The sequence below is a fragment of the Nyctibius grandis genome, chromosome 19, assembly GCF_013368605.1.
Source record: "Nyctibius grandis isolate bNycGra1 chromosome 19, bNycGra1.pri, whole genome shotgun sequence".
In the NCBI taxonomy this organism is placed as follows: Eukaryota; Metazoa; Chordata; class Aves; order Nyctibiiformes; family Nyctibiidae; genus Nyctibius; species Nyctibius grandis.
The window spans coordinates 4942621-4962414 of record NC_090676.1 but is presented as its reverse complement, the minus strand read 5'-3'; the positions used below and the strand labels follow the sequence as shown (position 1 = coordinate 4962414).

At 41.5% G+C, this 19794-nt stretch overlaps 2 protein-coding genes across 2 annotated transcripts; both read right to left on the bottom strand.

The window, feature by feature from the left end:
* Window positions 1-935: 935 nt before the first annotated feature.
* On the bottom strand, window positions 936-2150 carry ATP5F1E (ATP synthase F1 subunit epsilon). The gene is made up of 3 exons (XM_068416303.1): window positions 2040-2150; window positions 1732-1858; window positions 936-1084 (listed from the first exon to the last, which is right to left on the bottom strand). The coding sequence occupies exons 1-2, from the start codon at window positions 2069-2071 to the stop codon at window positions 1735-1737; spliced, it is 156 nt and encodes a 51-aa protein (XP_068272404.1). The 5' UTR covers window positions 2072-2150; the 3' UTR covers window positions 936-1084; window positions 1732-1734.
* Window positions 2151-14602: 12452 nt separating this feature from the next.
* On the bottom strand, window positions 14603-18821 carry PRELID3B (PRELI domain containing 3B). Its single transcript, XM_068416153.1, has 6 exons — window positions 18737-18821; window positions 17660-17828; window positions 17192-17281; window positions 16535-16605; window positions 15567-15669; window positions 14603-14870 (listed from the first exon to the last, which is right to left on the bottom strand). Exons 1-6 carry the CDS (start codon window positions 18766-18768, stop codon window positions 14751-14753), a joined length of 585 nt encoding a protein of 194 aa, XP_068272254.1. The 5' UTR covers window positions 18769-18821; the 3' UTR covers window positions 14603-14750.
* Window positions 18822-19794: the final 973 nt, after the last annotated feature.

Sequence of the window (19794 nt, the reverse complement as noted above, 5' to 3'; positions counted from 1 at the left end):
ATACTCTTAGAAGAGAGGGTTTATTATACTCTGAAGAAAGTACTGCCTCACATTTGAGTCAACAGCAGACGTGTCTAGGTGAGCACAAACCTGAGGCCAATTCTGTAAGCACGTTGTGTTTCTTCCGGTGCACTGGGACAATGTTAGACTTGCTGTGGAGACACACAGCAGCAGGAACACGCAAACACTTCCCCAAACCAACAGAGCTGAAAGTGTGCCCCCCCCCCCCACCCCAGAGCAGATGGAGTGTCACCTTCCATTCCTACCGCTCCCCAGTGAATGCCTGTCCTTCTCCCTCCCAGCAAAGTGACAACAAGAAGGACAACCAATAGCTGAGTGATCAGGGTACAGCCCAGGGACTTCTGCGCCTCTTCCCCACCTCGTACAGGACGCCAGGTCTCCAGCACCCGATTCACTGCTCAGTGTTCTGACAGCTCTGGAGATCAGATCCCCTGCAGCACATCCACAGCCAAATATCCTGCTTCCTGTTTAATCGTAACCCTAAGCCTCATCAAACTGATTTTCACTGAGGTTTGTTCTATGCACAAATGGAAGATGAACACCACGATGACAGAGCCAACAGCGTACCACTTCCAGCAGAGAGAACTGACAGAAGTATTTTTAATTATCAAAATTATATCCCTATATTCTCTGTTGACATAGGTTTTAGTGAAGAAAACTTTTCTCCAAAGTAATCATTAATAATTGAAATGAAGTAGGCAGAAAAGTTTTACAACAACAATTAAATCTGTCACTCACTGATGTACCTGAAATATTAGCATGAAATCCAACACGAGATTTGCCTTAGAAACAAACATATGTTGCTACTGAATGGTACACTGGGATAAAAAGTCTGTTTTAACACAAGTGAAAGATAAATGTCTCTGCAAAACAGAGTACTTTGCTTCAAAAGGAACACCATTTCCACACATTCATTAGTTTATCAGAAATTACATTTATTAGCATGCTGATTTACATACAGAGGCAAGTCTCTCAGTTAACGTGATGACATTATATTGCAGAGTCTTGATCTTTCCTACAGCTTTGCAGTTTGCCGTTAAGACTATTCACCACAGATGAGTTCCTATGAGAGATGTAAAATACAAGTTATTCGATTCAAGAATATGTACAAGGTACGCTTCAAACAAAAGGTAATTAATATGTAATCTCAAATCAGGAATAGAAGCTGTTCTTCTTAGACTAGAAGAGATTTCAGCTGCTTGTGATGTATGCAATGACACAAATAAAAGGTAAAAGTAGCATCTATCTTTCACAGATAGTAGATAACCCTTACACAAATAAGTCTGCTGATTAGGGGAAATGGTAGTTTGGAGAGGCTGCCTCTTGCCTCAGTAAAGTAAGAGACAGGACACCTATGAACATCACTACAGAAACCCAGCTGGTTTTGCATAAGTCCATAACAGCTTTGACCAATCCTCAAATCGTTCAAAGCAGGGCTTGATGGAGAGAACACCTCACTTTAGTGAGCTAATGAGAGTGCAGTTTCCTACCCCACGCGTAATCAGGATGCAGAGACACCCGCACACAGTTGCACTAAACCAGTCAGCAACCCGTTCCAGTTCCACGCACGAAGATCTGAGCTTATTTTCCACATACAGCACGAGATGAACCAAGCAGTTAGACTGTCATAAACCCCACTGACACTGGGAAACCAAAGCTCCTCGTATAAAAAGCTACAATAGGGCACCCCAGCCCACTCAATTTACTCACATTTTATTCCTTCTTGAGTTTCACAGTTTTCACGCTGGCCACTGCCACCCTCTCTGCCTCCGCTTTGTACTGAGGCTTCATCGCCGCTCTAACGACCTGGGCACAGATCTGGGAATACCGGATGTAACTAAGGACACAGAAGGGGGGAGAAAACGAAGGTGAGACCCAAACCCGTCCCAAAAGCTTCTCCACCCCCTCCCGCGGCACCGCTGTTACGCCGCCAGCCCTCCCGCGAGGCCCCTTCCTCCGGCCGTTACAGCTACCGCAAGGAAGTCGCGACAGGCGCCCTGTCGCCGCCAGGCGGGTACCTGAGCCCGGCCTGCCGCCAGTACGCCACCATAGCTGCGGCTCCGGGAGACGCGGGGACGACTGCGCGGCTCCGCTCCCGTGCAAGGTCAGCGCCCGCCGGAAGGGGAATGATTACAGTGCTGCGTCCTGGCCAATCAACAAGCATGAAAGATCCCTCCGCCAATCGGAATCCGAATTACCTCAGGAAGGCTGACCAATAGCAACTACTCCGTCGCCCCTCCAGTAGACCAATCAGGGGGCTGAATGAGGCACGCGACTCCCGCCCTCTCCCTCAGCGGAGCCCCGGCCGCGGCCCGCCCTTTTCCCCTCGCTGAGGGAGGTCCGCGCTGGCCCGGACCAGGGAGCGTGGAGGCGGCTGTCCTCCCGCAGGCACAGGGGTACGGTCAGCACTACATTACGCCAACGTGTTTCTCCCAGTCCCCCCAGTAGAAACTGTTTGGGAAAGGTTTGGGGCCTTCCCTGTTTGGGAAGGCCTTAGCTCCCGCCTCCATGTGCGGCCAGCTGGGACCTGCCTCCGGGGAGCAAAAAGCGGGTGTGTGGGGGGCGGGGTGTGTGTGTGTGTGTGGTCTTCTGTGATTCGGAGCTGGTAATTTGCCAGAAACAAACACTACACGTCAATTTCCTAAAGAACAGAAATTAAAGCCTGACTCTTCCGTGAAGCTAATAGCTAGTTATATAGCACTTACGTTAGGTACGTATTTATTCATTCCTAAGTAGTACTATTATAATCTAAGAATCCAATCAATCGGTTAAAAGCATGGTGTTTTTTTTTTTTCCAGCTAAATCAGTTGTCATTATCCATCTATGCCATCAGTTCTTAGTTTTTTGTAGATAAGGCTACAGAAGAAAATGGCTTACAAGCATACAAAGCCAATGATTTTTATAAACACAGACTATCTTCAATTTGGAGTTTTAATCTGTGGCCAAGCTGTGCCGTATTCAGAGTTTTTATCCCATCAGACACGATGCCTTGGCATGGGATTCTTTGGATGTAAAACTGTTTATGCATACACCTGAAATTATATTAAGTCATTTGCTCTGAACAGATAGATAAAAGACAACATAGCAAACGAGAAGCTATCATCATCTGTCGACACTTGATGGAAAATAGACAGTTTTCTGTATAGAATAAGCAAAAAGTTATGAGAAGACTCGAATCATGTTTGATAAGGAATCAATTTGGTCCTAATCTAATGTTAATTTAAATAATTAGGACTAAGGATTTACGGAGATTATGGATTGGGTTTTTATTAAATTCTTGCACTCTTCTCTCTATTCCTTCAGTCCAGAGCCAAACCACATCGCAAAATATATATGAATCCTTCAAAAGCTGTACAGGTCTTGAGGGAAACGCTGGTGTCTTTGGTCCTCTTTGCACAGAGGCCTTGTGACTTCCTGCGAGTTTTGGTATCTGCTGAAGTGCAAACCCTGGAAATCACGCAGCGATTTCACATCACTACACAGCGATGTTTTCACTTACAGTACATTTTTAAAGCACAGAATAATTTCCAGCTTTATTAGGGATCTCAGTCCAAAGCCATTACAATTAACAACCCATACATCATAATGTCAGTATAGATCCACCAGAACAAAAAGAGCAATTGTTCAGCTGATATGTCGGAGTCTGTCTCCAGGATAGCATACGACAGCAAGAGAGGATTGCCTATTAGTGTAATTAGTGCGAATACCAACCAGGAAGAAAGAGTGGGAAGATGGAAAGAATTTCCTGTCCTTAATTTGCCTGCTTAGTCTATCTACTGAGATTACTGAAGACTTCTCTAGTTAGTGCCACTTGTGGTGACATTTTGCAAGTGGACACTTTAGGATGCTACATTACACTAGTTCCTTCCATCTGGACCAACGATTTGTTATTTTTTTTTTTTTTAATAACTGCTAAATGACTTTGCTCCTATTGAATTTGGGGCTCATTTCTAAAATCCATGTATTACAATCTTTCATACTTAATTTTAAAGAAATAACTAGTATAAATGAGGCAGAAAATAATTATTATTTCATGCATTTATGTCCTTATGTATTTTTTTTGTGCGAGCCATTTTTGTCCTCCTAATTTTGAGACATACACGGCATATCAGAGCAAAGCTTTCCAAGTTGTAAAAATTAAATCAATTAAAAAATGATTGTTATGACAGGCAACATTTTTACACAGAAAGGGTGCCAATGATATGATTTTGAAACAAAACATACTTGTTTTCTAAATACCCAAATATAACAATGATGAGAAAAAAGCTACAGGCAAGCACCAAAGATTTAAGGAAGCCCCTCTCTGCACTACTTACATATATTGAAAAAGGGTTGTTACATACAAATGTTTTAGTGCTAACGTCTGATGATTTGATAGGTAAAATAATTATCAATAAGATTATTTAAAGCCTCATGGGCAGCCCAGGCCACAAATATGGCTTGGCAGAAAAAAAATCATACTAGCAGAGATGAACATCTTTCTTTCAGCTACGTGTCCCTCTATTCCCACCCCACACCTTCTCTGATTCCTCTCCCTAACCCCTGTCTCTCACCTGTTGTTTTCCCCCCCACCCCAGTTTTCTTTTCTCACCACATCTTCACTCTCTGTATCTTCATGTAAATTGCCTCTGCCAGCAATTCTGTGCAACGTACTCAGATTTAAATCCATAATGAAGACATACAACTTGGATGTAATTATTTGCACATTTAGCTCTATTTATAGCTCTATTGAAAGGTAAAAATTCAGCATGAATTAAAAAAGGTAAACCTTTGGGAGAGGTACCGTGGTGAGACAGAATGAAAATTAGTGACAGAAATTGTGCTCTATGAAAATTCCAGAATATATATTGATGTTTATGCATCTGTAAACAAGGCACCATTATAGATTTGTACGACCTGTTTTCATGCCCAGTTCTGTTTAGATGCTAGGATATATTTGTAAAGCACTAAACTTTCCCCAGATAAGAACTTTCAGAAACAGAACACGAGAAATAGCACATAAAGGAGGGAAGTTTAGAAAGGTATAGAGAGGCTGCAGAGAGAAAAAGGGATATGTTAAGAGGGTTAGATGCAGAGATCAAGAGAAGCTGAAGCAGTGTGATTAGCAACATCTAGAAATGTCAGAGTGGATAGGTCTGGGGGAACTAAAGATGTGAAATTAGAAATGTCCAAAGAAACTGAAGTGAGGGAAGAAGCATCCTGACAGGTGAGATTGGAGACATCCAGAAAGGGTGTAGAGATGAGATTAGAAACATCCTCAGAGGTCGATGAGGATAATTCAGAGGAGCCCTGAAACATGAAATAGTTAAAGTCAGTGAGATCTAGTGATTCCCAAGAAGCTGAGGAGGTGTGCTCTGAGACACCTAGTGAGGGTGGAGGGATTGTACAGGAAAAGTCCAAGGAAGCTGAGGAGGTGAGACTGGAAACATCTAGGGAGAGTGAATTGAGACTGGAGAGGTCTAGAGAGGGTGAAGAAGTAGGACTGGAGAAATCTGGGGAGGGTATAGAGGTGAGACACGAGAGATCTAAGGAGATTGAAGAACTGTCATCAGAGAGATCCAGAGAGCCTGATGAAGTGAGACTTGATAGGTCCAGTGAAACTGAAGATGTGAAACTGGAGTGCTCCCAGGAATCTGAAGAGGTGAGACTGGAGAGCTCTAAGGAGATTGAAGAGGAGGTACTGGAGAAGTCTGAAGAGGCTGAAGATGTGAGACTTGAAAGGTCCCGAGAAGGTGAAGTGAGACTGGAGAAGTCCACAGAGGATGAAGAGTTCAGACTAGATAAATCCAAAGAATCTGAAAAGGGGATTTTAAAGAGTTCTGAGGAGGCTGAAGTCTTGACACTGGAGGGGTCCAGGGAGGCCAAAAAAGTGAGACCAAGTAGGTCCAGGTAGATTGAAGAGATGACACTGAAAAGCCAAGTAAATCCACAACATGACTGGTGGTAAATCAGAAGTATTTTAAACTAAAGATTTCTAATAACATGCCAAAACAAAACAAAAAGACATAATGAACCCAAATAATACTACCTTTGAAAATAACTAAGCATACAGTTTTTATGTCTCTCAGCAGTTTCTCTTATAGTGCAGAAAACCCTCGTAATAGGAGCGCACAGACTTATTTAGAACATTGCTCCTTCACAGAGGACCAGTACAGAAGTACAAGTACAGAATCATATGTACACTAGCAGACATTCTTCTGTCCTGGCATGTCTCTCCTCCTTCAACCAGATTTTAGCATCTCTGATAGCCTGACAAAGAATACCCTCCTGTCAAATGCCATCTCCCTGGCCTGAAGGTCTGGTATAAAATGATAGTTATGTAATAGAACGGAAATTAAAAATGTTTTTATTCTTCTTTTCCAGATACCATAGGATATTCAGATACTAGGCTGCTTACTGGTTATGGAGAGAAATTTTTTAAAAAATACACAGTTGTATATGGCAACTACAAGTCAAACTGGGACTCTGACTGTAAAGGTATGAGGGATTATTTCCTTTTCATTCATAACATCTAACTAAAAAATGTAGATCTTCCTGATGATGCAAACAAAAATGGCAAAGCAAGCAGTATTTTTCTCTGCAGCATGTGCAGGATATATTTTTGGAAGCTAGCAATATGCTAAACTGATTCTGTCACTAAGGAATACGTATTTCAGCAACATCAGTTCTACTTGTTTTTCAGATAGAGGTCTTATTTTATTACTTTTACTTTGTACCTCTGGACATAAAACCGGTACTGTAATAACAGTAATTTTTAATTTGTGGTTAGTTTGAATTGTTTAATAAAAATATACTAAAGAGAACTTCTGATAGAAGGCAGACATCTAATTAAAAAGGTAACAGAACAGCTTATATTTCAGCTCATAAAGCTGTATCGAATTATAGTATGAGTAGATCAAGAGGCTGATCTACAGCTGCCTTCTCTCGTCTCAAGACTGTGCTGGAAGCAGAGAGTAGTTGCAACCTGCTGTTGTCTTTCCAGACGTAGGCACAGGAATGCACATGCAGTTTTTCAGAGAGTCATCACAAAAATATTTTATGGACTGAGAAAGTAAAAGATACACACATACAGGAGGCTGCAGCTTCTCAGGTGAATACACCCAAGCTTTGCCCATGTTATTAGACAACTGATGTCCAGATGCGTGTATAATGGATTTAACATAATCACCATGGGTGGAACTCCCACTGAGGTCACCTCTTAACTGAAGCAGGTGTCTGCTGAACGTGGGCTGAAGTTGACAGGAATGATGTCTTACTATGCAAATATTAAAATTGTGGGGATTTAGCACAACTCAAAAATAACTAGACAAAAAAAGAGCTGCTTATGTACCAATGATGAGACCTGAAATAGTTCTTGATTACACTTAATATTTATTCATAATGCATCTGTAATTTTAGAGCTCATGCAACATGGTTGTAAGTCTATCAAGAGTACAATGTTTATAGATCAAAAGGCAAAACAAATGAATTTTTCTTAACGTGCATAATTTGTGATGAAATTACAAGTTTACTTGCTGACGTATATTCTTAATAAAACAACAAAAAGAATTAACCCCTTTAAAAAAAACTTGCTATCTTGCAACATTATAATTTTGTGACTGACTTTATCTTTCTTAAAAGATTCTCAAGTGTATTGTATAGGGGAGAACAAATAATTATACAAAAGGCAAATTACAATACAATAAAAAGCCAGCAACAGCCAACAGCCTGTAAATTCCATCATCCCTTCACTGTGGTCCTTCTGCCTTAATTTAAAATAGCAAAGTTATTGCACATTTTCCTATGAAATAACACTGTCAAGAAACATGGAATTATGACCACTATTGTATTAAATGTACAGGTCAGTAATAATGCTTCCTACCTTTGATAGCTGTGGATTTATCTCCTCTCTCTGCCTGTGTAAGCCATGTTGGGCTGTGCTGGTAAAGCTCTGCTGTTCTCTGCTGATGACCCTAATCTCTTCTACAGCTACTGGAAATCATGCCATGCTGATGACAATACTGGTCATCTCCTATTAAATCTCCTCTTGTCTAAGTACAGCACTCAGCACAGCACCAGCAGAAAACATACTCCGAAATCAGCTCGAATCTTAAAGTTGCAGTTCTGTGCTGTTTCCTATTACAGGACATTTTGAAGGTTAGTTGATGAAGCAGATGAAGACATTAATTTTTAACTTTTGGACACCTGGATTCAAAGTGAAAATAATTTTGCAGTGTCATCAAAGTTCTCAGCTGTCCATCCTACAAAATCTGGCATAAATAGTCTGTGGAGGGACCCAGGATCTGCAGAGCAGCATTCAGGTACATTCAAGTTTTAAGAATCTTGCGCATTGCTTTCTATTTTAATGTGTTTAATAACTTTTGTTAGCAATGTTATTTTTTAAATGTTGTTATGATAAAATAGCATGATAACGTAATACATTCTGTCTATAGTTGATGATAATATTGAATAGAAGTTTTAAAACCACCTAGGTGACATCAATGGCTGGAGCCTGTTTTCAGACATTTTTAAGTCTCAGAGGTGCTTATGCTTCTTTCAAAGACAAGGGAGACTTAGGGTCTCAGGTAAATAAGGGCCATTGTTGCATCTCACTTTGCAGACAGGGAAATAACATCATCTGTGCAGTAGCACCCTGCTTCCATTTGTTCTCTCTAGTCTTTCACAGGACAAGCAGGGCAATTGCATAGCTTGCTGAATGTCCCTCAACACTGGCAACTATAAACAGAGAAAATAAAACTGTACAGAGTATCAGGCTAAGAAGGTTAAGTGCTTCTAGTACTTCAGCTAGATAATTTGGAATATAACACGACTAGAAAATATAAATAAATTCAAAGTATGGGTTCTGACACACACTTCCTTACTCCCAGTTTCACAGCCTACCTACTAGATTTTGTTGCAGCTGCCATATGTAAATGAGTTTAAATCTACATAAACCAAAGGTGTTGTCTCATGGGTAAATAATACCTACATAGTCCCAAAAAACCTGTTAACAAGTACTCACCCAAATGATGCTACTTGCCATATTATAAAGCAAATTTCTTACCAGAGTGTCCACAAAGTTGAACAAGCTCTAGGAATATTGAATTTCACAGCAGGGGCAATTGTTTCCTTTAACTTGGTGTAAAAAGGATTTGGTACATGATTAGGGAAATATTTACTACATATGTTGTTCATGTTATTATATTCTAGCTGATATATTCAGCTAGATTTTATATATATATTATCTAGCTGATACTATTTTTTTTAGTTCAGTGTTTTTAAATTTTTTTGATTAAAGGACTGTCAAACCTTTCTGGAGAAAAAGAAAACGTAAAAAAGCCATCTGATGTTGAACTTCTTGTGATATGTGTGTCTGAGAAGAAAGACTAACTTAACAATGTTACTGTTCTACAAAACTGTATTTTTTTCTGATATAATAACATACATTGTTTACAGCATCAAATACTCTTTCTAGTAGATGCAATATGAAGTTATTGTAATACACATTGCAGAGGCAATATAATTTCAGCCCACCTGATAGTTTCCTATAGATAAGGAGATTCTCCACTGCTCCTCTTTCAGTGTGTCTCACCTTGCTGTTGGCTGCATAAAGATTATACCACTTCTCATATTCCTGTTTTTTTGGCTCCACAAGTTGACTTGGCTCAACAAAGGGTGTGAAGACCACTATCTTCAGTGCAAGGGAAGAAGTAGGACAGCACAGCCAGGAACAAGATGGCAGGCAAACCGACACAAGACTGTTTCCTTTCACTGAAGGTAAGCAATTAGTTCAGTGTAGTTGTAACATGTAACCTCACCTTTAGAATAATTCAATCTTATGGCAACATATAAAGCAAAGCTATCAAATCATTTGAGAAAGAACTGAACAGGCCCTGTGCAAGTGAAAGAACAACCTTCACCTTGAGAAATGGAAGGATTCTAAAATAACTCAGTGCTTTCATACAAGCTCTCTTTATCGGCACTTTTCAGTTCTATAAACGTGAACCTCAACAGGATGCTGATCTTTCCTTTGAACCAACTATCTGTCAATGCCAGGGGACTTTGAAAGGTTGCAGTTACTAGACACTGTGTGCTTAGTTTTACTGTATATGACATTTATTGGAAATATGCTAGGCTGTACAGTTTAACTGCAAATATAGACCACAACAGACAGATCAGCAATGTTGTAGGAAATGGCGGTTAAAGATTTTTCTGTTTTTTTCCAAAACAAACAACTGGTTTACATGTCTAGTTAACTGCTATATGACTGAACAGGTGCTGACACCCATTGTCAGCAAAAAGAAATACTTCTTAGGTAAATTAAGCCTTTTAAAAAATACTTAATTTCTATTGCTGACTGAAGAAAGTGGTATTATTTTACTGTTCATATAGACACAAGTCATTTCAGTATCACACCAAATTTTGGGGTTTGCTTTCTTCCATGGTAGGCAGTTTTTATCATTTCATATCGTCAAAAGCAGTACCTTGCAGAACATGAGAGTACTAGGCAATTAGGAAGGTGCACAAACACAAGTCTTTAACAAGTTTGTAGTGCAGATGGGTACATGGAAGCTAGACAACTACACACCATTGAAAAATTTTTAAACCCTGTAGATCTGTTGTTCTTAGAATGCCTTGCAGTAAATGTAAAACAAGTTAATCCATTATACACACTGCTGCTTTAGCTATCCTGAGCCTGTTTAAATCAAGAAGTGAAGGACAAGGTGAGTGTAATTTACAGTAAAAAAATCTTTACTAACCCCAAAATCCCACTACTGGTATGGCCAATTCTTATATCAAACCTGAGGAAAAGTAATTTTTGTATTTCTTGTTTCAACTTTTAGATACAAATCAGGTAATCAGTTTCATTCAGAAGAATCTTTCCATAGGCATATGGCTATGTCCATACAAATATTTGAGAATTCAAAAGCACTGTGTTTCTGTTAGAACCAGCAGATGATGTAAGTGTTCAGTCTCAACAGAAGAGGGCATTAAGCTTGTGCCAAGACTTCCAACTTCCAGCTACTGCAATTTAAACTTCTGGTTTTAAATTAACTGTAATAGCATTTCTGGACGCAACTTGCTTTAGAAGGATGCTTTGGAGACTTGTAGCATGTCTCTCTCCTCCTGGCAGACATCATTAGTAGCTGTGTTCGAGTACTTAAGGGTCACAGGAACATGAGAAAGGCATCCAAAATAATTAAGACAATGAACAGCAAGGGAAACTAATGTTTTATTACTAAAAATTTCAGAAGGTGAGCAGTGAGAACAAGAGATTTAACAGTGCCATCTTAAAGTATTCTCCAGGCCACCGAGCTTTGGATCTACAGCTTACTCACTTTTGTTCTATTTCTCAGCAAAATTACATGGGTGAGTTTGAAGTTTTACTGATTTAGAAGCCTAAATCTGCAGATAAGGTAAAAACATGAATCCATTTAGGCAAGCTGAAGCAGGTAGGGATCCACCAGAGACCACACCATCGATGCATTCACATCACATTCCTCCCCGTCTGCCCCTTCCGTCCCCCTCCCCTCTCCCTCCTCCCTTTTTCCTGGTCCTTTAGTTTTGCTCCTCCAGCTGTAGCCCTTTTCTCTTACCCACTTCCTCCATTCCTTCTAACCACCAGAACACAGAGCTTCTCTGCACTACCTCAGGTCACACTCACTGCAGTATCAGTGCATTCATCCATAGCACCTGACGTTCACTGGAGCATTGCCAGCCGTGAGGCAGCCCTGCAGTGCTCTGTGAAGCTGATCCACAGGGAACACAGGACTTGCTGAAGTGGCTAGCGAAGAAACCAGCTGCGTGTATATGCCTACCGAGCACAGGGCAGGCACCTACTTCCTTCTCCTGTGATGGGACAGGACATACTTTGTAACTGCTGCACCCACAGTCCCCCATTCCCCATCAAGCACAGCTTCTTCAGGTGCGGTCTCCCTTTGTGAGAATTGCGGGTAAACAGGCAAGCTGTTAACATGACTGTACAGACCCAAACATTTTGTTCTCTTCTGCTCTTAACAGTAGTGAGCATTAAGAGTCCATGTGCAGAGACGCATTCCTTAACAGGTAAATTGTAGCACACAAATCCCAGTCCAGGTAGACTGACAATCTTGCCACAGAATGTAGCAAATTCTGAAATCTGGTTGCTAGTTCATGTGTCACATTTGCAGAAAAAGCAGTTATTAAGAAGCAAAAAAAGACCACAGCAGCTGTAAATGTGCATTTCAATAAAAGAACCTATTGACTCCGGAGTATTTCTTCACCTTCACCCTCCTCGTTTTAGATTGCTCACCTAGCAGTTAAAAAACCCAAATTGATCAGAAACTTTCAGGAACTAGCCAGAACTCAGATAAAATTTTATTTTAAAAGTGCCACATACAGAAAGCCATACTTCCTGGCAGAATGAGAATGCAGGCATATAAATAAAATAGAGCAAAGAAAATAATGATCTTTCAAGAAGTTGTTGAATGCTTGCAAAAATTAAAGTTTTTTTTTCAGTGCAAGGGCAAACTGTGAGTTCATACTATATAGTTCTCAGTGCAGAAAAAGTAGGAAAAGAAAAAAAAAAATTGACCTTAAAATACCAGGTGATGCTAATGGCTAAACAAACATTTAAGATCAGTTTCAAGCATTGCTTTTTTATCAGAAATGATGGTACAGTTTCGCAGAAGTTTCACATACACTTTTTAAATGGAAATGCTATTTCAGTTGTAATAACCTCCTGTAAAAGCATGGCAAACCTCAATGATTTCGATTTCTTAAGGTAGTGTCAAACTATTTCTTCTTAGAAAAACACTTAGAGTAGTTAAATTTTTAGAAATATATATATATATATATATACCCACACACCTGTTTTTTCCCCCTACACAAATCTTACAGAAGATTGTGTTCCCATGTGTTTAACACTTAAAATAAGCTCTGGTTCTCTACATAGCAGACACTACTCAATAGGAAATTCTGATATAACAGAAATGGCATGCAATGTAAAATGTGCTGGAAGAGGGGACATTACAGTTCTTAAAAGGCTAAGAGAGAGTCTTGAAATTACTTATAAGCTTAGAATCAAAATTCCAGGAAAAGCCTCAGGCACCAAAACACAAGCATCAGCTAATTCAGGGATATGTCTTTCCATTTTTCCTTCACACTGAGGGAACCTCATGGGACAGAAAGCCTTGGCTGAAGTCACCAGGACTAGCAGCAGACTGCTATACTATGTAAGGCAGGATGTCAAGGTCTGACCTTTAAGTTCCTACAGCTAATGACTGGTGACAGTACCAAGAATCTACAGTGAGTACCAAGAAACAAACACAAACTGTAGAAAACTTTTTATTCTCAAGGTTTTCATTTAAAGAGCCTTGTATTGTGAGCAAATTAGTTCAAAAGGTGAAGGACCTTCTGGAACTTAGAACAGTATGTTTAAATTAAAGGACAACGCAATATTCAGTTGACAAAACAGGTTATTTTTGGAGCATGATCAAGTTAATGAGTGCATTGTTAACATTCTTAAATATCACTTCCTCTTATGTTTAGGTATCTCTTTAGCCAACTTCACAAAGGTTTTTTAGTCCTTTAAGTGGTTCTTTGAAATTTTGAAGTGAACACCTACTATTCTTAGATGCCCTAGCAGCTTGCAAGATTTTAAGGCTCTATGCTTATTGTACCCCTTTATTTAAATGGCTTTCAGAAATGGAAATACTTATTCTAGAAGGTTAAGATAAATATTTTTTTTAAGTTACAGCACACCCAGCTCATTAATGTCACGTTTAGGAACAGAATTTAGGTTTTAGTAGGTAAGAGACACTTTGTATGTTTTACCTATATTGACACAGAATCACAGAATGTTAGGGATTGGAAGGGACCTCGAAAGATCATCCAGTCCAATCCCCCTGCCGGAGCAGGATTCCCTAGATCATATCACACAGGAACGCGTCCAGGCGGGTTTTGAATGTCTCCAGAGAAGGAGACTCCACAACCTCTCTGGGCAGCCTGTTCCAGTGTTCAGTCACCCTCACCGTAAAGAAGTTTTTCCTCATATTTATGTGGAACCTCCTGTGTTCCAGCTTGCACCCATTGCCCCTTGTCCTGTCAAGGGATGTCACTGAGAAGAGCCTGGCTCCATCCTCATGGATGAGCCATGACTGAAAAACAATTTGAGTCAAATTGACTGAAAAACAATTTGAGTACCATGTTAGCTCAACCAAACAAGTTAAAAAGCTTATCAAAAAATATTTTGTACATTCTTTTGTATTTCAAGTGTCAAGTAATAAACTTTCTATAAACCAAGTTGTATCACACAACTATCAAATATTAACAAACAGAACAATGTTGGAATAAACCATTCTGCTTAATTTTGGGCTTGGTCCCAAAAGAGGTAGTCCGTAAGTCACACAAAAATAAAAATTCCACAGAAGTTAACCTAACATGCCAGTCTCCTCCACCATATGCAGCCTCATCACTAAATGAGGTTATTTCATATCTAAAACATTATAAGTTAGTGTTCATGTAAATACAGGAACTATAAATGAAAATTATTTCTTCATCTGTAACCAAAATTCGGTCCAGCTGAACCAATATATTATCTAGGCTTTGTGCAACAGCCTCATTAGTAAGAATTCAGCTTTTATTCAAATTAAATTTGAAACACGCCTAATATACAAGTATGCCTTTAAATAACAAAGGATACATGTGTTCAGGTTTGAAGAGAAGCTTCAGATTGTTAAACCTCATTAGTAATATAGGTATATTTACTATCATTTCTCTACAAATGCTGCTGCTGCCATTGAATTCCTCATGGTTTCTCTTGCTGAAGCTGTGAACTCTTCAATTTCAGCATTCAGTCTATTAATTACCCATTCCAATGCTTCACGGCCCTACAGTTAAAGAAAAGTTTATCAGTGTATAAAGCTTAGCAAATAAGGAAATAGGTTAAACCCTGTCTTACTGAAAAATGACTAAAGACACAATAATTGAAAAAGGAAGAAAGTGTACAGAAATACATACCTCTCTGATATTTTTTCCTTCAATAACCAGAGTACTGCAGGAACACGTACTGCCTTACATTTCATGAAAAATTCCTTATGTCAGCAGTGCTCATGCTATGAGCCACAAAAGACTTTTTATCCAGATTGCTTTATCGTTCTTGAGGCTGAACTCCAGACAACTATGGATTCCCAGAGGACAGACTCTCAACTAAAACACCACTTCATTACTCCCACATAACTACTTCAGATCTGTCTGGATCTATATCCTTTTTCAATAGCAAAAACTAATAGATGGCATCAAGAGGGCAGCAAAAGAGCAACAGTGCCAGACTGTTAAATGAGTGGAGATGCTTTTTCCAGTGAAGATTCAGAGAGCTTTGCCAATAATAATTTATTATCTCCACTCACAAGAGGAAAAAAAAGAGGATGTTCAGCAAGCTGAGCATTCAGTCTCTACAGTAAAGGCAGTAGGACTATGTGGACCCTTCCTAAGATTGTTGACAAAGCCAAAAAGTAAAATAGAGATTTTTCTTCCCTTTGTCATTTAGCCAGTGCTCACACATTGTACGCAAGGGTCATACTTACTTTATTAGCATTGGAAGAAATTGTGTTTGCCATTAGCCCTTCTAGGTAACTGCTGAGACTGACACCTTTTACAGATATTATTGCTTCTTGTGTCAAAATGGTTCTGAAACAGAGAGCAGGAAACTGAATTACTCTGACTACTTTGAAAAAGAATGCATTGCTGAAGGAAACTCGCGCATCCCCAACATGTACATTCCCTCATCAGCTTCGTTGTATAACGCAGAACTTCTTGCTCCATAAACACAACCGACTTCCACAGTGCTTAACTGCTTTATGCTTCTACTCATACAATAAAAAACAAGAGTCCTCACTAAGTCCAAGCATCCCTTTGTGGCAATCAACTATTTATCTCTTTAGCAGCAGCAAGCTAAGAGTGGAAACAGCAGATATAGTGTGAAAAGTATACTAGGAAAACGGTACTAAGACATCCCCTTCAACAACAGGGATTTAACATTTTTGACTGTCATGAAATAAAAAAACCTCTCATGTTAGAATCCCTAGAAAGATCCTTCAGAATTATCACTACTTCCAGGAGTACAGACTCGGCAGGCTCTAAAGATGCCTTAAAAAAAACCCCAAACCAAACACCAAAACCCAAGCTCAAAAATTATAGACTAAAGGCAGATAAATGTGCCGCTAGCACAGTTTCTGTGCGCAGGCTGATGAAGAGATTGGAAAGAAGGAGCTGATAACTGAAGACCTATACAAACTTAGTTCCAGACAGGACACAGGACAACTCCCGAAAAAGCTGATCTAAACTGGACTCCATCATAGCAGGACATTAAGTTTCCCAGTAGCGCTCTGCAGAAGCAATGTCACTAGAGACAATGACAGTACATTTAATTCTTTTTTATACAAGTTACCATAAAAAAGGTGATTTAAACCTCATCAAGTTCAAGGGAAATCACAGGAATTTTCAAAGCCAAAGTCTGCACTAGAGAGCAACCTCAGAACAAAGAGGTACTCACTTGTCTGGTTCGTGAGGGTGTGGTTTATAGACAAGCCTCTCATCTACTGACACGAGGTTTGTAAATGAAATCTGTAGAACATAAGACAAAATTACCCCTTCATAAAAATACTAAAGGAATGTAGTAAATAAAACTGCAGATTCAAAACTAATGCTTGTATCTGATTTAAACATTATACTTTTCCTACAAGTATTAGGGTTGTAGAACAAGACAGAGAAATCTCCGAGTTCAGCATTTGCTGATCTAGTTCCCTTTCCTTAAGTTTTTGGATCATGTACCAATATACACTACCACAGTTATAAGAACACTTTAACAGTGGGATCAGACAGATGGAGTAGTAAAAAGAGCAAAATGTGACATGATTAGGAAATGGTGACAGTGTACACCAAATGGCTTTTAAATTTTTTTTCCTAACACCCTCCCTACCCAAAATACTGCTATCCTCCTCGTCAGTACGTTCAGATGCTTTCGTCCTGACAAGTTCCAAAAACCTAGTAGCTCCTTTCTGAAAAACAGAACCGGTCAACTATAAACACGTTACTTAAACTTGTTCTAATGCAATTTTCAAGTAATTTTCAAGATGATTTTCCTTTTCAAATTTACAAGGAATTATTATAATCTGTAATCTATTTCAATTGCATAAACACAGGTACTTACATTACTGGATTTAAGCTCCATTGTTTTTTTCACTGGGTCAACAACAGAGTGCTCCTGAACATACGTCTTTGTTCTGCACATGCCAATGAGCTAGAAGACAGGCAAACATATACGGAATTATTATGCTAACCAACTGCAATTTTTTTAGTGCCTTTAAATGCTAAACTACTAAAGGTAACGCTTATTGTATTGAACAGACACTGAGACAACAGAATTAGGGTTTAGCTTAAAATAAAACTATTCAGTTGAGGTGGATCTCATTTTCAAGATGGAAGCAATCTAAGATCTAAGCAATTTCTGGCTATCAGGAAGTTGCTATGAGTACTACTATTGAGATTTCCTGATACGTAAATGCTTATATTTTTAAACCATTAAAGTTATGAAATGATACACATCTATTACAACACCTGGTTCACAAGCTTCCCCTCCCTCCGGCATCCTTTTCAGGCTCTGCAATACAATATGTACCGATTTCACAATGGAGGGTATTCCCCATTCTGTACTGAGGAGTCTGTGGCTGTGCAGCTTCCCACTGGCGTCTACGTGTCTGTCCAGGACATCTACTCCAACCACGCTGGGGTTCATGGGATTTGGGTATTTCTGCATGGCAGCTGTCGTTACCGTTTCCCAGGGGTGACTGCCAAAATAGAATCAAGACACAAAGTTGTACACTTTAGTTTTTTAACAGGACTTCTATTAAAACTGAACACAGCAATTGATTTATATTTTTAAAGCAGTTCTATTTCCAGTTCTCAACCCTACAAATATCCTTCCCTAGAGGAAAGGACTGGACAGTGGTACATGCAAACTAAGCATACACCACACCCAACTAATCAGGGCTCCTGAGTTCAATTACCTTCTGGCCTATAATTTGATAAGAACCTTTTTCCTGTGACATAATCCTGAAAGATTGCAATTTTTTTCAGGTTTCAGTAATGCTACAGTAACTTATTAAGGTGTTACTTTCCTCTAACAAATATTTTCTTTGCATTATTTTTCAACATAGGTGTTTTGGAGCACTTGAGCCCTGACAACATGAAGCGACTTATAACGCTTTGGTCAGTTCCTACACCTGGAAGGCGAGGACAGCATAAAGGTAACCCTTAACGCGGCCGACACGGCGGCTGGACCCGCACTACACCGGTGCACCTCCGGGTCTGCTTTGTACGTGGTTCCACAGCCCCCCCGGGTGCGTCTCTTCAGAAGCCCCCCAGTGTCACTCGCACACACACTGCCCGCCCCGCTGCGACCCGGCCGCCCGGGCTGCACCCCTCCGCGGAGCGGCCTCGCTGGCAGCCGGCTCGGAGCTGTGCCCGCCGCGCTCCGCCTCCCGGCGAGTGACCCCGGGGCCGCAAGGACACGCGGGGGGAAGGTCAAGGGAGGCGAGCGAGCCGCGGCGGCCGGAGCCGGGCTGCGGCGCCGAGCCGGCCCGGGGGGCAGGCGGCCCAGAGGCGGCGAAGCCCCCTGCGCCCTCCGGAGGGGCGCCCGCCCGCCCCGCGACCGGTCCTGCTTCTCCCCCTCACGCAGCCCCCGCGCTGCACTCACTCGAAAACGTGCTCCGAGGTCCAGATCTTCATGGCGGCGGCGGGCGGGGCCGGGGCCGGGGCCGGGGCCGGGGCCGGGGCCGGGGCCGGGGGCGCCGCCGCGCTCTCCTCGCACCCCGCCTCTCCGGCACCCGCGGAACCAGGTGCGGCCGCCAGCAGCCGCTGCGCCTGCGCAGTGAGGAGGGAGCCGCAGCGGTGCCGTAGGGAGCGGAGCGCTGGCCTCCAATCGCCGCCCGGCACCGCGGTGACGTCAGGGGTCACGTATCGCGTGAAGGTCACGCAGAAGGTCCTCGGCCGCTGCGCCCCAGCAGCGCGGGGTGTCACCTCCGCCCGGCCGCGCTCACTGCGCTTGCGCGCGGGGCGGGGCCGGTTCCGCAGGCTGGGCCGGTTCCGGTGGCGGGGCGCTGCGGGCGGCGGCCTGTGCTCGTGGGGTCGTTATTGACTCACACAATCAACCAGGTTGGAAGAGCCCTCTGGGATCATCGAGTCCAACCGTTGCCCTGACACCACCCTGTCAACTAGACCAGGGCACTAAGTGCCATGTCCAGGCTTTTCTTAAACACATTTTTCTAAACACATTGACTCACCGACCGCGACGTTTCAGGGTGACGGTACGGCAACAACTGTCAGTTTCTCGAGTTCTTCCTCCTCCGTGAGTCGAGGTGTGGATAGAGTGCGACTGAGGAGCTTCCGTCAACTGAGTTTCAGTTACATTTGAAAACGTTTCGAGTTACACAAGTGTGTTACAAGACGCTCATTTCATAAATATAACCGGTTAGCTTTTGTGAGACGTAATGAGTTGGAATTAATATGCGTTTTATACTAACTCAGACCTTCAGGAGCCCATCTCCCACTGCCTCGGGTAAAACGTCCCAGCTGCTCGCGGGTACCGCGTATCGCACCGTAACGCCATTGACCGTGTTCGGGTAAAGCGTCACCCGGTTGTCGGTCACCAGAGGGCGCAGAGATCCTCTGGGTCTCGCTGGTGTAACGGGCATGTGCTGGATGGAAAGGACACGTACAAATGTTATTTAACTGATGCATGAGCAGTCATACCAA